The sequence below is a fragment of the Chinchilla lanigera genome, unplaced genomic scaffold (assembly GCF_000276665.1).
Source record: "Chinchilla lanigera isolate Chin_1 unplaced genomic scaffold, ChiLan1.0 scaffold00112, whole genome shotgun sequence".
NCBI lineage: Eukaryota > Metazoa > Chordata > Mammalia > Rodentia > Chinchillidae > Chinchilla > Chinchilla lanigera.
In genome coordinates, this window is record NW_004955513.1 from 5,676,285 (window position 1) to 5,697,994 (window position 21,710).

Sequence of the window (21,710 nt, forward strand, 5' to 3'; positions counted from 1 at the left end):
TTAGGTTCCCCAGCATCTCTTGGTGACTGCTTCATCCCTTGCCAGTCATCACCTCTCGCTATGTGGGGCTTTTCTGGGCTCTCTTTTCCATCCCCGCCTGCCCGTCTGCTGCCGATGATATCAATTGCTGTAGTGGTGCAGTGACTCTGAACTCAAGCAAGGGCTGCATTGCCTTTTGTCTTTCAGAGCTGTGTAACTACTCCTGGCCCTTTACTCTTCCACATGAATCTAACAATGAATTTGTTAAGTTCTGCAAAGACTCTACTGAGATTTTTTTCAAGAGTTCTGTTGAGTTATAAATCACATATCATGCACTATTCCCATTTAAAATGTATCTCAATATTTTTAAAAATTGTGGTAAGCTACAACAGGAAATGTTCCATTTAAATCATTTGCAGTGTGCAGTTCAGTGGCATCGCTTACATTTACAGTGTAGTTCCCCAAATGTTTTCATTACCCCAGACAGAAACTTTGTGCCCACTAATAGCTCCTGGCTCCACACCCCTCAGCCTTTGGTAATCTCTCGCCCTCCTGACTGTGAATTTGCCTCTCCTTGGTACCTCATATTGGTGGGACCATGCATGTTGCTTTACAACTGAGTCATTGCACTTGAATAATATGTTCCAGGTTGTAGCAAATTAGAACTTCATTCCCTTTTAGGGCTAAATACTCACCCATGCGTGGAGCACATTTTGATTCTTATTCCGGCATGGGTGGACATTTGACTTGTTGATGTTGTGCGAGCACTGGTGTACAAGGATCACTTGCGTCCTCACTTTCAGATCTTTGGGGTGCTTGCCTAGAAGCAGGATTGTTGGATCATGCGGTGCCTCTGTTTCCCTCAGCACCATTTTCTACCATGGCTGCACAATTTTGCATTCCCAGTAATGCACAAAGTTCTAATTTCACCACTCTTGCCAGTTATTTGTCAGTTACTGTTTATGTATGTACGTAAGTATGTATGTATGTATGTATTTTTGCCAGTAGCCATTCTAGTAAGTATGAGGTGGGTCTTCACTTTTTTTTCTTTTCCCTGCAATACTGGGGATTGAACTCAGGGTGCCTTCATGCTGAATTACATGCCTGATCCTTTCTAGTTTTTAAAATTTTGATACAGAATTTGATCAAGTTAATAAATTGTCCAGGCCAGGGCTTCACCTTGCTGTCCTCCTGTTGTAGCCTCTAGAGTGTCGGGATTATAGGTGTGTGACACTGCATTGGCTTCATTTGGGTTGATTTGTGTTTTTCTGGTGGTAGGTGATGCTGTACATCTTTCACATGCTTATGTGCCGTTTGTATTTCCTCTCTGAAGAAATGTTCATTCTCTTGCCCATTTTCAAGTTTTAGTTTGAGTTGTAGGAATTCTTACTTTTTACCCTAGATGTGTCTCAAATTTTGTCCCTTGTTGCATGTATTTAGAGCAGATACATGAACACATAGGAGCACACACACAAGTGTGCGAAAACACATACACAGAGCCTTCTTCACCAAGAGCCCTGGGTACACTTTAGAGGTGGTGCCCGCAGGTTGCGGGCCAGCTGGCTGTGGGTGTGAGCGAGGCGTGGGGTGAGGCTCGGTCTGGCTGAAGCAGGTGATTGAGGAGCGAGACTAGGAGCAAGGGTGAAGAGTTGTCTAGCTGCTGCGGTGTGACCACCCTGAACTTCAAGCTGTGTTTTAATACCTATTTCAAAGCGAAGAGCTCTTTAGTTACATAATGACTAATATGCTTTCATTTAAAGATATGTGTAGAATTGTTAAAAAGGAAGGTGGAAATATGAGGCTTCAGATCTGGGCTAAAGAAGTAACTTGGGAATGACAGGCACGCTGTAGATTTCAAAGCTATTGGGTAGATTCTGCATGCTGTGAGCCCTGGCCATCCAAGTTTTGAGTCTGGTGGAGGCAAAGCTGCCCAAGGGATGAGAAGAAGACCTCAGGAAGAGAAGAACAGGAGAAGGCTGACCATAGGGTGAGAGACAAGACTGACCTTAGAATTGGTAAGAGGGAGGCCTGACATGGTGTGTGGGGAATGGTGAGGAGAGAACACAGAATTTTGTTAGGGAAAGCTAAAGAGAGAGAGGTCCCAGCACTCCAGGAGGAGCTGGAGGAACTCACATGTTCGAGCCTAGCTTGGGCTACTTAGCAAAACCCTGTCTCAAAACTTTGGTTTTTAAAAAAGGGTTGGAGACATAACTCAGTGCAATGGTCCTGGTTCATTCCTGGTTCACTCCTCAGTCTCTGTCTGTGTTTGTCTGTGTGTCTGTGTCACACGCACACTCACATACACACACACACACACACACAGGAGAAGAAGTGGGGAAACGAAGGGTCAACACTTTCTGTGAGATTTGATGTGAAGAGGGCAGAAAAGTACTTTGGTAGGAAGTAGATATGGTATCTGTTTTTGTTTTTAGGATTAGAGATATTGGAATATATCTTTATGCTGGTGGAACTGGTCACAATAGTTCTTTTTTCTTTTCTTTTTTTTTTTTTAGGTTTTTTGATACAGGGTCTCACAGTGTAGTTCAGGCTGGCCTTGAACTTACTTTGTATCCTGGGCTGGCCTCAACTCAAAGTGATCCTCCTGCCTCAGCCTCCCAAGTGCTGGGATTACAGACATGCGCCACCATGCCTGCCTCATGAATGTTTTTAATACAGTATTACATTTGAATTAATGTATAATACATGTATGTATTTATGGGGTTACAGTGTGATGCTTCAGTAGATGTGTACAGTGTGTGGTGGTGAGAGCGGGGCACTGGCCTCCCAAGAGCCTAAGACAGTTATTTCTTTCTGTTGGGAGCGCTGCAATCCTGCTGGTTTGGGGGTATACAGTTGGTTGTCACCCTGGTCGTCGCACTGTGTGTAGTGCACTGAAGCTGCTTCTGAGCACCTGTGAACCACTCTGTTCACCCTCCCTCCCCACATTCTTCTTGGCCTCTGATAACCACTGTTCTGTTCTCCACTAATGTGAGATCAGTTTTTTTTAGCTTCCACGGATAAATGAAAACATGTATTTGCTTTTCTAGGCCCAATTTTCTTTCACTTGACAGTGTCCTCCAGGTTTATCCATGTGGCCACAAAAGGCAGCATTTTATTCTTTTTATGCCTGAATAATATGCCCTTGTATATGTTTACCACAGTTTCTTTGTCCACACTTCTGGAGAACACGTAGGCAGCCTCTGTGTTTTGGCTGTTGGGAGCAGGGCTGTAATAATATGTGAGTGTGGATGTCTCTTTGGTACACTGATTTCTTTTTCTCTGGAGTTATACCCAGGAGTTGAAAACGAGATAGCATGGTAATTCTATTTCTAATTTTTTGAGGAATCACCATTCTTTTCCCACATAGTCTGTGTTAGCTTACATTCCCATCAGCAGTTCCCCCTTCTCCACATCTTTACCAGCCTTTATTTTTTATCTTTTAGAAAATAGCCTTTCTACTGGGATGAGATGGTATCTCACTGTGGTTTTGATTTCCATTTCCCTGATGATTAGTGATGCTGAGTATTGTAGTGTGTTCTTGGCACTTGGATGTCTTCTCTTGAGAAGTGTTTATTCAGATCATCCACCCATTTACAAAAGTTAAGGAACTCTTGGACTGAGTTCCTTGTATACTCTATATCTGAACCCTTTGTTGGGTGAATAGTGTGCAGATACCTTCTTCCATTCTGTAAGTTGTCAATAAATTTTCTTGATTATTTCCTTTGCTGTGCAGCTTTTTAGTTTGATGTTATTCCTTTGTTCTTGCATTTGTTGCCTGTGCTTTTGAAGTCATATCCAAAATCTCTACCCAAAGCAATATCCTGTGAAGGCCTCTGATTTTTTTGAGAATTTCATAGTTGCAGGTCTTCCATTTAAGTTTTTTATTTAGTATGAGTTATTTTTTGTGTCTGGTGAGTGATAGGAGCCTTGTTTTGTTCTTTCCTACGTGGATGCCTAGTTTTTGTGGCACCACTTACTGTAGAGCATGTCCTTTGTCTGATGTATCTTCTGGGTGCCTCTGTTAAAGTCATCTGGCTATGGATATGTGGCTTTATTTCTGGGATTTCTCTATTCCATTGCTCTGGGTGTCTGGTTTATGTCTGTACCATGTTATATCTATTATTGTAGTCTTGTGGTATGTTTTACAGTCAGATATTATATAATCTCCAGCTTTGTTATTTTTGATCAGTATTGCTTTGACTATTTGCTATCTTTTTGATTTCATGTGAATTTCGGGATTTTTAAAAATTTCTGTAAAGGGGACTGGGGATTTAGCTCAGCGGAACAGCGCCTGCCTGGCAAGCGCAAGGTCGTGAGTTTGATTCCTGGTACTGGAAAAAAAAAACAAAAAAAAAAATTCTTTTTTTCTGTGAAGAATATAGATTGCATTGACTCTGTAGTACATTGGGTAGTATGGATATTTTAACAGTATTAATTCTTCTAATTCATAAACATAGGATATCTTTCTGTTTTTAGTTTCCTCTTCAATATCTTTCATTAATGTTTTGTATTTTAACACATTCTTGATGGGACTGTAATGCTCACTGCCAGGTGGTTTGAACCACTGGTGGTACATATATGACTGTTCCATTGCATGGCTTTTTATTAATTTTATTATTAAAAAGACTCATAAAGGTGATTAGATCACTTTGTATCACCAGTGGTACAAGCTGCCTGATGGGACAGTCATGGATGTTCCACCAGTGGTTCAAGACAGTGGAATGTGTTAATTGTAGACTTAGATTTATTCATATGTATTTTATTTTTACTGTTATTATAAATAGGATTACTTTCTAGATTTCTTTTTTATCTACTTCATCATTGAGGTATAGAAATGCACCAGTTTTTGTATGCTGCAACTTCACTGAATGTATTAGTTATAATGAAAATATATGATTATGCCATCTGTGAGCAGAGATGGCTTGACCTTTTAGTTTGGGTACCCTTTCTTTCTCTTATCTGATTGCTCTGGATGAGATTTGCAATATCATGTTGAGTAAGAGTGATGTAAGTGGGCATGCTTGCCTTGTTCCAGATCTCAGAGGAAATTCTGTCAACTTCTTCCTGTTCAGTGTGATGTTAGCTGTGTTTGTTATATATGACCTTGTATGTTCCCTCCATATTTAGCTTGAAGTGAGTTGTCAGTAAGTGTTGCTGAATTTTCTTAAATGCTCTCTCTACACCTTTGAGATGATCATACAATTTTTATCTTTTATTCTGTGGATGGGATGAATCATGTTTACTGATCTGTGTATGTTGAACCATCCCTGCATACTTGGGCTAAATCCCATGTGATCATAGTATATAATATTTTCCATGTGTTGTTGGATGCTGGTATTTTGTTCAGAATTTTGTGTCTGTGTTATCAGGGATATTGGCCTGTACTTTTCTTTTTTGTGTCCTTGTCTGGTTTATGTGTCAGGATAATGATGGTTCATAGAATGAGTTCAGAAGGATTCCCTCCTATTCAATTTTTTGAATAGTTTGGGACTACTTGGTGTTCATTCTTTAAAATTAGTTTGGCAGATTCAAAAGTAAAGCCCTCCAGACCTGGGCCTTTCTTTGCTGGGAAATTTTTCTTACTGATTCAGTTTCATTGTTGGTCTGTTAGGGCTTCTGTTTCTTCATGGCTCCGTTTTGGGAGGTTGTGTGTGTTTGGTAAGTTACCCATTTCTTCTAGGTTTTCTAGTTTGTTGGTGTATAGTGCATAGTCATTCTAATAATTCTTTTTTTTCCTATGGGGTCAGTTGTAATATGTCCTTTTTTGTCTACTTTTTGAGTCATTTCCTTTTTTTCTTTTAATTTGGCTTAAAGGTTTGTTGCTTATTTCTGATCTGATCTTTATTATTTCTTTCCTTCTCCTAACTTTGGCTTTGATTTGTTCTTGTATGTAAGATCTTTGAGTTATATTTTAGGTTGTTTCTTTTGTGTCTTTTCTAGTTTTCGATGATGAAGGCGTTTGTAGCTGTTGACTTTCTTCTTAGTACAGTGCTTATCTTGCTGTGTCCCATGGGCTTGAGTGTGTTGTGTTTCCACTTTCTTTTGTTTTAAGAAATTTAAAAACTTTCCCCATGATCTGTTGGTTGTTCAGGAGCATGTTGTTTAATTTCCATGTAGTTGAATAATTTCCACACTTCTACTTGTTGTTGATTCTAATTTTATTTCATTGTTGTCAGATAAGATACATGATATAATTGATGGCCTAAAACCTGATCTATCCTGGAGAATATTCCATGTATGATGAGAAGAATGTGTATTCCTCACCTGTTGCGTAAATTGTTCTATAAATGTCTATTAGGTCCATTTGGTCTGTACTATAGGTTACTGTAGTTTAACTCCAATGTTTCTTTGTTGACTTTCTCTTTGAATGATCTGTTTGTTGCTGAAAGTGGGTGTTGAGGTTTCCAATGATTATTGTATTGGAGACTGTCTCTCCTTTAAACCTAGTAATATTGCCTTATCTATTTGGTTGGTCTAGTGTAGGGTGCATACACATTTATGATTGTTATATATCTTTTTGCTGAATTGATCCTTTTATCAGTATATAATAACTTTTTTTGCCTCTTTGTGCAGTTTGTAATTTAAAGTCTGTTTTATCTAATATAAATACAGCTACTTCTGTTTGATCTTGGTTTCTGTTTGCATGGTGTATCTTTTTCCATTCTTTCACTTTCAGTCTGTGTGTCTTTTTACCGCTGAAGTGAGTTCCTTATAGGAAATGTGGTATTTTTTAATTTGGGGAGAATTTTACCCATTTAAATCCAAGGTAATTATTGATAGGTATCAATCTATTCTTGTAATTATGTAATTGCTTCTGGTTATTTTGTATTTTCTCCTATTGTTAATCTTTGTGGCTTGGTGGTTTTTTGTAGTGACAAGATTTGATTCTCTTCTCTCTTCTTTGTGTATCCATCAGTAAGTTTTACATTTTCAAGGTTGTAGTCATTTTCCTTCTAGGGATAGGATTCCTTTAAGTGTTTTTTGTAGGGCTGGTCTGGTGATGATGAATTCCTTCAGTTTTTGTGTATCTGAGAAAGACTTTATTTCTCTTCATTTCTGAAGGCTAACTTTGTTATATATAGTATTCTTAGCTCACAGTTTTTTTTCTTTCAGCACTCTAAATTTATCATTCCATTTTCTCCTGGCTTGAAATATTTTTTGCTGATAAATCTTTTAGTTAATGGGCATTTCCTCATATGTGACTTGATTTGTATCTCTCAATGCTTTTAGAATTCTTTGTCTTTGACTTTTGAAAGCTTAATTCTAATGTGCCTTGGAGAAGACCACTTTGGGTCTAGTTAGAGTTCTTTGGGTTTCATAGACCTAGATTTTTTTTTTTTTTTTTTTGTCTTTTTGAGGTAGGGTCTCACTGTGCAGTTCAGGCTGGCCTTGAGCTCACTTTGTAACTCAGGATGGCCTCAAACGCGTGACAATCCTCCTACCTCAGCCTCCTGAGTGCTGGAATTACAGGTGTACACCACCACACCCGGCTTAGACCTAGGTGTTGATATCTCTTCCAAGACTTCAGAAAATTTCAGCCATTATTTTCTTAAATATGTTTTCTGGGCTTTTCTGTATCTCTTCACAGTCTGGAAATCCTGGATGTAAGCATTTGTTTGCCTAATAAAGTCCAATAAATCCCATAAGCTTTCTTCAGTCTTTTTCATTCGTTTCCTCTGAATGGGTTAAAATACCTGTCTTTAAGAATTTTTTATTCTTCTGTTGGTATAGCTGTCAATTGTAGTTTTATTTCATCCTTTGAATTCCTCAGTTGCAAGATGTGTTTTTTGAAATGAGGTCTGTCTCTGTTGAATTTCTCATTCAGGTCACGAATTTCTTACTGATTTAGTTGAACTGTATTTTCTATTGGTGTCTCATTGAGCTTCCCTAAGATCATTATTTTGATTTTCTCTCTTTTTTAAATCAGATTTTATTGGTGCACTTTAGATATACATAATGATCACATTCATCATAGAAATCATTTTCTCTTAAGGCATTTCATAAGTTTCTTTTCCTTTAGGGTTGGGTACTAGAGAATCAGTGTGTTCCTCTAGGGCAGTGGTGGCAAACCTGTGGCACATGTGCTGTTTTTCTTTTAAGACAAAAGGTGTTAATGTATGAGTTGTTTTTTCTAAACTCAACCCTCAGTATTCAGGTTTAATTGCATTGTTGGCTCTTTATAATAGATAAGTGGGTTTGGCTCTATTTTATATTCCAGGGTGCTTGGTAGTCAGATAAAATAGTAGTATTAAGCTCACTGCTCCCATTACAAAATATTATGTCATTAATCTTCTCTTCTGGATGTTCAACAACTGAGCTATAGAGACCAAAAACTAGAAAGCTAGATGGGCTAAGAGGACAGCCAATATTTTGTCCCAAACTCTCAAAGGTCAGTGAGGACCCAGGACATGAGGGAACCTTTTCAGTGACATTCTGCAACTCTGGTGGGTTATACAAACTGCTGATCAAGGGGATTGTAGGACCACAGAGGATATAGATCTACAGTGTATAATGTGCCTAAGGAGAGTCACTAGAAGAAAAGGGTCTTCCAGGGTTTCACAAGAAAGCCACTTGGTCAAGCAATGACTGTGACTCATCCAGATGGCTGACATTTACTGAAGAACTAGAGGTGGTATACATGGTTCCAAGGTAAATCCTGAGGAGACTTAACTGACCTTGATAAATAGCAAAAATTAACTAAGACAGGCCTAACCTTAATTTGGTCTTAAACATCGAGCAGAAAAGTACAACCATGAGCTATAAAACAATTGCCAACTACACTACTAACTGATCACTGTTCTGGGATAATGCGCTGTATAGGATTAAATTTCTATATGCAGCGACTTAAAATCTTTGGACTGGGAATCTGTAGCCTAAATCGAGCAAGTTCATCTAGAGTGAAAAGGGTTTGAAAATAGAATGGTCTTCTACAGAGTCCTTCAAACACAGCTTCTCCATCTCCAATTGACTACCCATTGCTTGTAACTACAAAATAGAAAAGGGGGAGATGTGGGGAGCGGCTGAAGCTGGAGATCGATGTTGCACCTATGGCTGGAGCAAGGGCAGCCTCAAGAATACAGAGCACCTGAGTAAGTCACATGACAAGCTGCTCTAGTCTGCAGAACGCTGGGTGCCCCAGGCTAGTCACATGGATAAACTATTAGGCAGAAGGGTTTCATGTGACATTCAATCTCCCGAGCATATAAATAAATGCACTGCAACCTTTGGAGCCCTTTGTCCTTCTCTTCTTCCTTCCTTGATTTTCTTCCTCCTCCTTCTCCTCCCCCTCCTTCTTCCATCCTTACTTCTTCCATCAGGTGAGAGCACTCCACCTGGCCTCAGTTTTCTGTTAAAAAAGAAATAAAGGGCGCTGGGGATTTAGCTCAGTGGCACAGCGCCTGCCTGGCAAACTCAAGGTCATGAGTTCGATTCCTGGTACCAGAAAAAAACAAAAAACAAAAAAGAATTGAAATAAAAAATGAAAGGTTTTCCATCACTGCTCTAGTGGTGTGATGTTTTCCCGTTTGATCGTGTTTCTTGTTCTTTTTTCCCCAGTGTTGATATCTGCATATCTAGTGTAGTAGTTGCGCTTTTTAGTTATATGGAGTTGGTTCCCTTTTACCTTCTTCTCTGTACGTAGAGGCTTCTTCCTGTGGATGGGCATAAGGGGGTCAGCAGAGTGTAGTGTGTTGGGCTTGATTGTGAGCAGATGTAGTGGTGTGGTCTCTGGTTCTTCTTCTGTAACTCTTACAGTAACATTGGTGGCTGTGTTAGTGCCCTAGGGTGTGATGGGTGTGACTGATAGGGGGGCACAGTTTTGCTGGAGACAAGGGTGCTGCCTGGCTGGCTGTTGACCAGGCATGGGTACTGGCAGGCCAGAGACTATGTGGTGAGCTCTCCAGTGGGCAGGGATGCCAGCTGGCTGGCTTTTGGGCTGGGCTTGGTGTGTGAGTTTGTTGTGTGCTGGATGGCCATGCAGCAGGTATACTGAGGGGTAGGCCCACTGCTTGAGAGGCTCAGGCCAGGTGCAAGAGCAGGTGGGTGCTGTGCGCTGGCTGGCTGTGCAGCAGGCTCATTGAGGGTAAGGTTAAGGCAGCCCCCGGGCTGGCTGGTAGGCCATGCTTAGCGGTGCAGGGGGCTGGGTGACTGTGAGGTAGGCTCCTTGCTGGGGCAAGGCCACTGATGGGCTGTCAGGGTAGGTATGTGTTTGCACAGTTACGTTGGGCTACTGCAGATCTGTTGGCTTCCTTCCTGTGGATGTTGTCCTGGTCCCTGGGCGATGAGTTTCTGCATGGGTTTGGAAGGCAGATCTCAGCCTTTCTGCTGGGCCTAGCTTCTGAGCAGTGTGGATCATGGGCTGCAGCCACTTTGATGAGCATGATGGGTGGAGGTGGTCTCAGGAGTGAAGGTAAGACATGGCATCTAGGCCCAGGATGGGATGTACTCCAGCAGAGGATCCAGTTTCAAGCTGGTATTGAGCTGTTACAGCTTACGGATAGGGTGGAGGGTATACAGTATGAATCTCCACTCTGGCAATATAGCCACGTGAACTCTGAGAACCTGCAGAGACAAAATACCTGACTCCTAAAGTTAGGGGAGGAAAGATTTATTTGGCGTTCAGTTCATAAAAGTTTCAGTCCATAATCAGCTGGCTCTAAGGCAAGGTGACGCATGGCAGAGGAGAATCAGTTCATGGCAGCGGAAGACAGCAAAAGCAACAAAAGAGGGGAAGGGACAATCCTCTTTCTGTCTGTGGTGGATTGACTACTGGTGGTCAACTTGTAACACTCAGGGGAAGTGAGTCAGCGTGGTGCTGGGTGTGGGAGGCCCACCTGAGGATTGATGCCCACTGCCTAAGAGGCAGAACTGGAGAAGTAAGGAAGCAGTTGGAAGCTGTTGGGAAGCTGTTGGGAAGCTGTTAGGGGGCTGCTGGTTCTCTTGGGCTATTCTGCTGGAGGGCCTGGTCATGCTGGCTTTCCTGATGAACTTGGCTGTTCTTATCGGAGGAGGAGCTCTGGACCTTGGCACTGAGAATGGCTTTGATTCACTTTGGGGGAGCTCTGGTCCTCACATTTAGCATCGTTTCCTGGCTCCAGAGGGGAAGATGGTGCACTGCCAGTCTCCTGAAGAAGCTTGCTGCGTTGGCTTTCCTGATGGGAACTCAGCTGTCTTCACCATTGGAGAACTCGGGACCTCACTGTTGCTGAGGATGGCTGTGGTGCTTCTCGGGGGAGCTCTGATTCTTACTTTGTGCATTGCTTCCTGGCTCCCATGCAGATCCCTCAGCCTGCTGGCACAGATCCTTCATCCCGCTAACAGACTTCCTAGATTCCACCACTGACCTTTGGGCCTTTGCAGCACAGATCCATGAAACAGGCCTGCATGAGATATTATTATGGGCTCTGGGCCTCCACTTGGACTCGTGGGAGGCATTGTTATGAGCTCTAGGTCCTTAACTGGACTCATGTAAGACATTTCTGTGGGATCCAGACCCTCAGTTGGATTCCTTGGTCTTAGTAGATGGACAGATTTCCTGCACTCTTCTGTATATCATTCTTTGGGTGACTACTGTAAGTAATCATATAAAATATGTGTCCTGTATTATATTGTTTCCCCTTGCAAAATATGCCCCAAACTACAAAAGGGGACATTTAGACAGAAACCGTAACAGAAGCTGTCTAAACTGTCCCGGGCCTGTGTTCGCTGCAGAAGCTCCTGGGCAGTCATCTGCAGCAGCAGAGGGGGCTGTTGGGGTCTCCAGCTTACCTTTCCCTGTAAAGAGAAGTCTGTCATGGCTCCATGCTGGTCTGGGTGAAGGAGATACCGTGGGAGCTGCAGGATGTCTCTCTGTCCTCCTGATGGTATTTTCTTGGTGTTTTGGGCTCCTGGGGATCTCACTATTTCTCTGCTGCTCTCCAGCATACCTCTTCAGTCACTTTAGTCAGAATGCAGATGTTCATTCTTTGTTGTGGTCCCTTTGTGGTGGTGGTGGGCAGCAGCCAGCAACTCTCGCCAGTTACCTTGCTGATGTTGCGCCACGATGGTTTTCTGAGTCTTCTGAGCCCTCTGTTCTACCTTCTCAGCCCCTATTTCCTTCTCTCTTGAGATGGGCTAAGAAAGGTGGTATGTAGTGTTGGCTCAGGAGTCCCTGACCATGCTGCACCTGCTCCTGTTCCTCTGAGTGCCACGTGTCATGGGGCAGTTTGAAGTGCACTCAGGGTTGTCTAGGGATACAGTTCAGGCTTGGACTCGGAGGACAGATTTGCTGCTGGAATAGTGGCCAAGTTTTTGCTCAGAGATGATGCTTTTGACTGTTTATTTATTTATTTTTGTTTGTGTGGGTTTTTTAGTACTGGGAGCCAAACTCAGGACTTTGTGCTTGCCAGGCAGGCACTGTGCCGCTGAGCTCCATCCCCGCCCCGATGATGCCTTTGAATGGAGGAGTGGTCCTGTAGGTCACAGTTGTGGCCAGCATCCTGGTGAGGGCTTTGGGATTCAGGTCCTGCCTCACCTTGCCTGGCAGGCCCCATCCCCATGCTGCAGGTGATTGGATAGTGGGAGACACAGGTGTGAATGTGTACTGCTTATGGGAGAAAGGAAACAGGTGGTGGGAAAAGTGTGCTGTTTTCAGACTCGATGTGGAAATCCTTACTTCCCTCCTTTTTGTTCCTATCAGGATCCTTGCCACGGCTGGAACTGACTTTGACCTGCGAACACTGAGGGCTGTGCGTGTGCTAAGGCCCCTGAAGCTTGTGTCTGGGATTCCAAGTGAGTCCGGATGAGACAGGCAGGCCCACGCCTTAACCTGTACCACCAGCCTCCTTCCCTCCTCTCACCACAGCCCCTTGCGCTTGCTGCCTTGTGGTGGTGGTGGGGTGCTGGGGGTGAAATCCAGAACCTTGTTCGTGCTGAGTACACTCCACCACTGAGCCACACCTTGTCCCTTGAGCTTGCCTGTTGTGACTCCAGGGAACTAGGTGAGAAGGAAGGGAGGAACGGGCCTTTTCCAGCCCATCTTCACAGAGTCCTGCAGGGCAATCCTATTGCTTTGCCCTGGCTTGGCTTCTCTAGGTGGAGGCTTTGTTTCCAGGTCTTTGTTTCATCTTCTGGGGTAAAAGAACAGATGAGAGATTGACCAAGGTGATGCGGGCAGGACTCCTGGGAAAATATGCAAAGGCCGCAAAGGGCTACTTGTCTTGGCTCAGGCTGGGCAGGGCAACGGGGGGCTGTGATTGGACATAAGATATGTTTCTGAGCATGGACCACAGGGTGACCAGGGGAATCTTGCGAGTTACCCCAGTCCAGTGCAAGTTGGGTTTAAGTTTACCTAAGGGCCTGGGTGGGCAGGGATCTAATGTGGTGTCCTCATAAGGGCACTGCATTGTTCACTCAGTGTTTTACCCTGAACGGGCAAGGGCTCTGACCTGTATCCAGGGTTATGGGCTTATGACCTCCTTTGCCTGATTCCTGTGGCCTGGACTCACTCATGTCCTGTGGCCAGTGAAAAAATACTCTGGTTTTGGAAGAGAGTAGACCAGCCCTACCTTCCCCAAGAAGTTGGGTCTGTTAGGAACTGCTGAACTTTGTAGGATCCCCTGCTTTTCCCTCCCAGGATCCCCTGCTCTGGGATCCCAGCATTCTCTGCTCTCCCTTTTCAGGATGCCCTGTATTTTCTTCCCAGAACCCTTTGCTCTTAGCTCCTAGCATTCTCTGCTTTCCCTTCTAAGGATCCCCTGCTTTTGACTCCCAGCATTTTCTGCTCTTCCTTCCCAGGATTCCTGTCCTTTCCTCTCAGAATTCTCTTACTCTTTCTCTCTTGCTTCTCTGTATTTCGTTCTCTTTCCTCTCAGGATTTTCTGCCCTTGCCGTACCCTGAGTCTTCTATGTCCTTGATCTCATTAGCTCACACTCCACACCTGCTTCTCTCCCTACTTTGAGACACCACTCAGTCCACCTCCCTAGGACCTCATTCTTTGTCCCAGAGTACTCTCCAGTCTGTTCCATATGAGCATACTCCCTTCAGTCCTTCCTCCAGTATTTCCTGCTGTGCCCTGCTTTGAGTGCTGTCAGCTCTCCTTGCTCCCCATAAAGACTTACCACACAGCATCTTACCCCAGGACTCTAGGTTCTTGTCCCTTCCCTACCCATCTTACCCCTTCCCTAGGTTCTTGTCTACCTATGGCCTGTCCTGCTCCCTGCTTACTCACTTTGGTATCTGACCTTTCCTGCTCTGCCTGCTCTGGTCCCAGGTTTGCAGGTGGTGCTCAAGTCCATCATGAAGGCCATGGTTCCGTTGCTGCAGATTGGGCTGCTTCTCTTCTTCGCCATCCTCATGTTTGCCATCATTGGCCTCGAGTTCTACATGGGCAAATTCCACAAGGCCTGTTTCCCCAACAGCACAGGTGAGGTCCAGTAGCACCCCTTGGGTTTGGATGGGACCACAGATTCATTCATCCAGGAGATAGGCACTGTTCTAGGTGCTGAAGGTACTAGACAAGTGAGGTGGAGCTTACATTCCAGTGGAAGACACAGACAATCTGATAAAATACAAGTAAATAGGCACATAATTGAAATAATACAAATTATAGTGACTGCTAGGATGGAAACAAAAATGTATTTGAAATAGAACAATTTGGGGCCTGCTCTACAGTGTGGCCTCTTTGCTAAGGTGACAGTTGAACAGAACTCTGATAGTTAAAGCATGAGCTGTGTGCTCACCTGGCCAGAGATCTTAGGTACAAGGAACAGTAAGTTCAAAAGCCCCAGCTGAGGCACAGTGAGAACAGGGAGAAATCATGAGTGTGTCATAGCGAGGGTTAGAGAACATGAGTCTTATTCTGGGGAAAATAGGAAGACAGTGGAGGGGTTTGGGCAAGGTGTATGGCATCTTCTGGTCTCTCTGGTGGCCATGAGAGATAAAGGTGGAAATAGTTGTGTAGGAGGGAATCTTGGAGAGATGTCAGCCCTGGCTGGGGTTTGGTAGAGGTAGTTTGAGCAGTCTACCTTAAGTTACAGGATTTTCTGAGAATGTGAAGTATAAGAGAGATTGAATGAAGAGTTAAGACTGAGGTTTGTGGCTGAGCTGTGAACATACTGAAGGAGAAAACTCAAATGACCATCTCTTAGATCCTGAAAAGCTTTTCCTAAAATTTAAATCATTCATGACTTTTTTTTTTTTTTTTGTCTTTTTGAGACAGGGTCTCGCTGTGCAGTTCGGGCTGGCCTTGAGCTCACTTTGTAGTCCAGGCTGACCTCGAATTCGCAATGATCCTCCTGCCTCAGACTCCAGAGTGCTGGGATTACAGGCGTGCACTACCATGCCCAGTGATGATTTTTTTCATTCATGATTAAGAAAAGCCATTTTCAAACTGGAAATAACAGATAATTTTGTTGAATTTCTTAAAATTTTCTGCAGATATAAACTTTATTGTAAGTTGAGAGATTTTTCCTTTAAAGTCAGGAGCAAGGCAGGATGCAGATGGTCAGTTCCAGTCTATGCAGTTGTGGTGGTTGCGACCAGCGGCAGGAGACAAGAAAAAGAAGGGAAGTTCTGTGAAGAATTGGAGAGGAGGAAGCAAGCTGAGCATGTGATGCACACCTGTAGTCCTAACACTCTTGGAGGCTGAGGCAGGAGGATTGCAATTAGCAAGACCCTACCTTAAAATAAAAAATGAAGAAAGGGCTCAGGATGTATTTCAGTGCAAAGGCCTGCCTTGTGTTTAATTTTTAGTGCTGCCAAACAGACAAACAAACAAACAAACAAAACAAGGCAACAAAGCTTGTGATTGTCCAAAGATAATGCAGTCTACAAATAAATAAGCAATGGCTTCTTTATAAGCATTTATCAACGTATTTGGACAGAGAAAAATAAATATATGTGGTCAGTTTTGCCTTTTAACCCTGGAAGTATTTGCTTTTCATCCTAGCAATTCCTCAAAATTTCTTTTATGTTGATAGAAGGGATTTTCATGTGTTGTTACACATCTAAAAAACATTACTGCTTTTTTACTGGACTTTTGTGAGTGAAGGGGACATGTGTTCCACGTGAGGTAGCAGCAGTGTTCTGGTGTTTCCTACCGTCTCCACTCAGTCCCCTGGTGCTTGCCAGGATGGAGTTGGTAGAGGGCTCCCACCTGTGGGGCAGCGCAGAGAGGCCTGGCTGGAGGTCCCAGCCTCTGTGGCCACAGGTTGGCTGACTCAGCTGTCCTGCAGTGGTGGAGCCCAGCTTGGTGACCAGCACAGCGTTGCTCCCTGCAGAGTGACAGTCAGATCTGTGTGTCAGGAAGCTCTGGTGCAGCTCCTGTGCAGGCAGGGAAAAAGAAACGGGTAGTGGTGGTAGGAAGAGTTTGAGGCTGGTGGTTGGCTTGTCTGGTTCCAGAACTAAGGGAGAGACTGACCAGGGCTGTCTGAGAAGGCTGACTGCAGGCAAGAAGAGAGATTTAGTGCAGGTCCTAGGGAGAGAGTGGGGAGGCTGCTGGCTTCCGGTCACCTGCATTGAGCTCTCCAGAGCCCCAGAGCCCTAGCTGGGGTAGAGAGCATGGTACTCTTCATTCTCCTCTTCATAGATGCGGAGCCTGTGGGTGACTTCCCCTGTGGCAAGGAGGCCCCAGCCCGGCTTTGTGAGGGCGACACCGAGTGCCGGGAGTACTGGCCAGGACCCAACTTCGGTATCACCAACTTTGACAACATCCTGTTTGCCATCTTGACCGTGTTCCAGTGCATCACCATGGAGGGCTGGACCGACATCCTCTACAATGTGAGTTGCCTGGGGGTGGGCTTTACCCTGATGTCCTTCATGATGGGAATCACATCTCTGGAGCCCTTGGGTTGTGCTCTGGGGTCCCATTTGGAGGCACTTTCAACTAAGACCCTTTGCTTAGCCCTTACCCCTGCCCCTCCCTAAGATGAGCTGTAGGGCCCTCATCCAGAAGCTTTGTCAAAGGGTTCCATGGTCAGTTTTGGCCCTAACTCTAGCCCCAGGTCTTTCTAGGGGCTCCGGCTAAGGGCTGGGGATGGAAGTCAGCCGAGAAAAATCTCAGAGAAGATGCTGCTGATGTTGAGGGCGGTGGTGGCAACAGTGCCACAACTGTGCTGCCTGTGGGCCTGCTTCATGGAGACCTGTTGCATGGCGTCTGTGGGATTCACTGTGAGGATGGTGCCCTGGGGTCACAGAGAGGCTGGGGAATTTTCTGATCTGCAGGCAGCTCACTGTGAACCACAAGCCACACCAGTCTTGCTGGGGACTTTGGGGTGGAGTCGGGGCCAGTGATGCTGGGGGTCTCTTTGGGTCTAGGTTGCAGGTGAAGGTGAGGAGATCAGGGCGGGGGCTTAGGGTGGCACAGAGCTGAGGCCCAGGAAAAGCCCTGGTCATGCTGTGTCCTGGGTGGGAGCCCGTGTCTTGCGCATTTGTTTCCTTCTCATCTGGTCTGTCTGGCATCGGTTCCTCTTTGGTCTCCTCCCTCTCTTACCTGCACCTGGGTGTGGTGGCCATGGTGGAAGACGAGGGTCAGACTTGTCTCACTCCCACTTTCCCTCTACCTGGGTCTTCTTGGTGAACACTGGTGACTGTTTGAGGTGAACACCTCCCTTGCCCTTCCTGCGAGAGGTTTGTGAGCCACTCGTGTGAGAACAAGGAAGTTGGTGCTTCGGGGGCTTTGGAAGGTTGAGAAGGAAGTGGTCTGGCTTGTGGGCTCTAGGTAGCTGGAGGTTGTGTTCTGCTTGGGTGTTTGGGTCGTAAGGCAGTGCTGGGGCACCAGGTGCTGTCCTCTAGAGCTAGTCTCTTGTGCACTGAGGATGCTTCTTGAGCCATGTGCTCCTGGGGCCCTGAGTGTCCTCATGGCCTCTGTGTCTGTGACGGCTAAGGAACAGGAGGAAGGGGTGAGGCTGGGACCCTCTGTTCTGTGCCTTGCTGTGGGTTTCCTGGGGCCTCAGGCCACTGTGAGGCCGGGCACTCAGCAGTTACTTGGCAAATGCTTAGGGGGCTGATCTCTAGAACCTGTTGACAGGTAGAGGAGGAGTTAGGGAAAATGGATGTAGAGTACATGAGCCAGATTCCATCTCAGCTGAGAGCTGTGTCTGATCACAGGCTTTGTGTGATCAAGGGAACAGGGAGCAGGGATAAAGGCCGTGAAGAGGAGCTTGGCTATTCTCTCTGTGTAGCCATTCGAAGAGAAATTTTCACAAAAGCAGACCCTAAAAATAGCTCTGAGCTGGCCATGTTCCTGCCAGCCCTGCCCAAATGAAAGACTGACTAGGTCTCTGTGGCCCTTAGTGACTCCTGGGGCTTAGCTAGTGGCTGTAATGACTCAGATGCCCCTGTCTTTGTATAGGACCCCCGGGAGGGGGTGGGCAGGAAACAGATCCTGGGGCTGGAGGCATTGGCAATGAAAGGGCACAGAGATTTCGGTAGGGCCCACGGGAACTGAGCACCACTTGCACAGGGCTGAGCAAGAGGCGTTCAGCACATAGGCCCCAGATAATGGCAAGTGCCATGGAGGAAACAAGGGAAAATGAAGAACGGCGGGGTGGCCAGTTAGAGGGCCCCGAGAGACAGGACATGGAGGTCTAGAAACCAGACATATAAATGGTACGGGGTGGTGCCTTGAAAGTTTGGTGGGGGCCCCAGGGAGCAGTAGTGACAGTGAGCTGTGAGGCTGGCAACATGCAAGACCAGAGTGGGTGGTAGGAACCGGTCAGTTCCACTCCTCCTTGCTGTGGGTCAGTGTTGGTTAGACAGGAACTTGGAGAGGATTCCCGGGAGAGGGGCTTTGTGGTCGCCTCAGCCAGATGATCCTCCAAGTGGTGGTGCCTGGGTTCCTTGTGGGCAGAAGCCACGAGCCTGCCTCAGGGGTGGAGAAATAGGTGGGGCAGGGCCCCGCCTGTTGTCAGGGGAGAGAGGGTGACCAGGATAGATCCAGTCTCTGCTGCAAAGTGGGCAATGAGTGGAGAAGGGAAGCTGCTCTCCTAAGCTTGGAAAGGGTGTGCAATCTGATGGGGCTGTGGAACTCGGAGAAGTGCCTTGTGTGGTATGAGTCAGCAGACACGCCTGGCCAGCCAGAGAGATGAATATCCAAGGACAGCAGCGTGCAAGAAAGAACTGGCCTGCTCCCTCCTCCACCCTCCCCTGCTTTGCCTTTTTCCCACTGAAAGGGCCAGCTGTGGCAGGCCCGCCGGGAGCAGCTGTCCACGAGCAGCATGTGACAGTTTGACTCCCAGCTGGGGCTGGACACTGTGATTTCCGAATTGAGACTGTTATTGTAGGACGTTCTGTTACCCGAGAGTTCCTAGAAAGGCTGTGGGACTTGTTTTTAAACTCTCTTCTAAGGATTCGAGGATTGCTCCCCTGCTGTGTGCGAAGGGGCGGTGAGAGGTGGATTTCAGTTGATGATTCAGATCTGTTCATATCTGAGGAGAGGAGTGTTAAGAGACAGAGGTGTGATGCTAACACAAACTGGACCTGCTCCAGATTGGATAAGCAGTGTGAGAGAAAGAGAAGAATCAAGGATGGTGTGACTTGAGCTCCTGGGGAAGGAGGTGCCATTAACAACAAGAGGAGAGCTGGGTGCGAAGCACTCTTCCAGTTTTGCTCTAGTGAGGGGCAGTGGTGAAACTCCAGTTTCGGCTCTGTAAAGTTGTTAGTCACTGTTTCCATCCAGGTGGAGGCATTGGGCCTGTAAGAAGGAGCTCAGAAGGGACGGCAGGGCCAAGGAGGCATGTGTGAGGTCACTGACACATGGACAGTGCTTAAAGTGATGGGCCGGGTGAGAGCAGCTGGTTGGTGAGTATAGGGGAACTGCAACATTTGGAAGCCAGGAGGAAAGAAGGAGCCAGCAGAGGAGGCTGTGGTGGCGCTTTTAAGTGGGTGGCAATGACATTAGCGTGTCCTGTGTCCTGGAAGCAGAGCAGTTTCAAGGTGGGAGACCCCCTGGGCCCACTGTTGCAGAGAGGCCAAGGACAATGGGAAGAGAAACCCAGAGCATTGCATTTGGCAGGAGGAAGTTGTTGGTGGACTGGACATGAGCAGTCTGGGTGGTGGAGGTAGGAGGTCCTGGCGGGGTGTACCCTTTTGAAGGAGCCGAGCAGGTGGAGGCAATCCAGGGAGGTTGGACTCAAGGGAACTGGAGTTTTAAATTAAAGAAAAAAATTTTTTTTGAGAGAAGGTCTCACTATGCAGTTCAAGCTGGCCCTGAACTGTATACCCCAGGCTGGCCTCGAACTTGCAGCAGTCTTCCTGCACCAGCCTTCTGAGTGCTGGGATGATAGGCATATACTTTAAAATTTTGAGAGATTCATGTGGACTTGTGAATATAACACAGAAGAATCCCGGGCTGGGGATATAGCTTAGCAGCGCAGCACCTGCCTGGCAAGCACAAGGTCGTGAGTTTGATTCCTGGTACCAAAAACGAACAAAACAAAACAAAACACAGAAGAACCCCATGTGCCCATTGCCCTCGTTCTCTGCTGACCCACAGAACCCCAGCCACTGCCATGGTGATGGTGTTGGTGCCCACACAGTTGTGCAGGTGCCCCTCACCGCAGATGCATGCATGGCCACCTGTCTCTCTTGCTTCCTCCTTAAGAGGAAGTACGGCTACCGGTCTGTTCACCAGTCTATAATTTTGGCATTACGTAGATAAAACTGCTTGCTGGTGTTGCAGTTTTTCGTAGGTACGGTTCTCGGGAGATTGGCCCGAATGCTCGTGTGTGTGTTTCATCCTCGCGTTCTCTGGTGTGTGAATGCCCACAGTGTTCATCACTGTTGCTGGATTCCCTAGGTTGTTTCTAGTTGTGGAGCTGTTGTATACTTTTTTTGTGGTATTAGGGATTGAACCTAGGTGTATCCTCAGCCCTTATTTTTATTTTTTATTTTGAGATGGGTCTCAATAATTTGCTAGGTTGCCCAGGCTGGGCTTGAACTTGCTATCCTCTTGCCTTAGCCTTCCAGAGTGCTGGAATTATAGGCGTGTCTTACTACATCCAGCTAAATTGCTGTGCCTAGGTTTTTATTTTTCTGGGACAAATGCCCAAGACTGCAACTTGCTGGGTTGGTAGTGTTGCATGTGTAGTTCAGAAACTGCAGCTCTCTCAGAGGGCTGTGGCTTTTTACATCCCACCTGTGGCGTGGGAACTGTCTTCCTGTGTCCGGCCAGGCTGTGGTGGTGATGCTGTGCAGGCATTTTTGCCACCGTGATGGGTGTGGGCAGATAACATCATTGCAGTTTCTCCCGATTCTGGATGGTGATGATGGTGAACATCTCCCCCTGCTCATTCACCATCTGCGTTTCTTCTTCAGTGGAGTGGCTCTCCATATCTGTGGGGACTGTCCTCTCACTTCAGAGTTTCTGTGGTCCCTTATGGAGTTAGGTGCAGGTTTCTTATCAGGTAAGTAATTTGCAAATGTTTTTTCCTTGTCAGTAGCTTGTCTATTCGTACTGTTCACTTGCTCTTGCACAGAACAAACCTCTTTTTATGCCCTGCCTTTGTGTTCCCTCCCTCCCTCTCTTTCTCCCTTCCTTTTGTAATACTAGGGATTGAACCCAGGCCTTTGCACTGAGCTACACCTGCTTTTTTTTTTTTTTTCTTTTCTTTTCTTTCAGATTTTGAGACAGGCTTCTAAGCTTCCGGGCTGGTCAGGAACTAGGTGGTCTTCCTGAATCAGCCTCCCAAGTAGCTGGGATTATAGGTGTGCACCACCATACCTGGCTCATTTTTAGTTTTGATGAAATCCAGTT

General features: G+C 45.8%; 1 protein-coding gene across 3 annotated transcripts in view; it reads left to right on the forward strand.

Annotated features, from left to right (window-relative positions):
* Cacna1b (calcium channel, voltage-dependent, N type, alpha 1B subunit) overlaps positions 1–21,710 on the forward strand; it is a gene marked incomplete at its 3' end in the record, with an annotated part of 168,180 nt that overhangs the window by 21,370 nt on the left and 125,100 nt on the right. For all 3 annotated transcript variants that reach the window (XM_013506726.1, XM_013506728.1, XM_013506727.1), the window contains 3 exon segments: positions 12,656–12,747; positions 14,229–14,381; positions 16,545–16,735. In XM_013506726.1, coding sequence (XP_013362180.1) covers positions 12,656–12,747; positions 14,229–14,381; positions 16,545–16,735 — 436 coding nt within the window.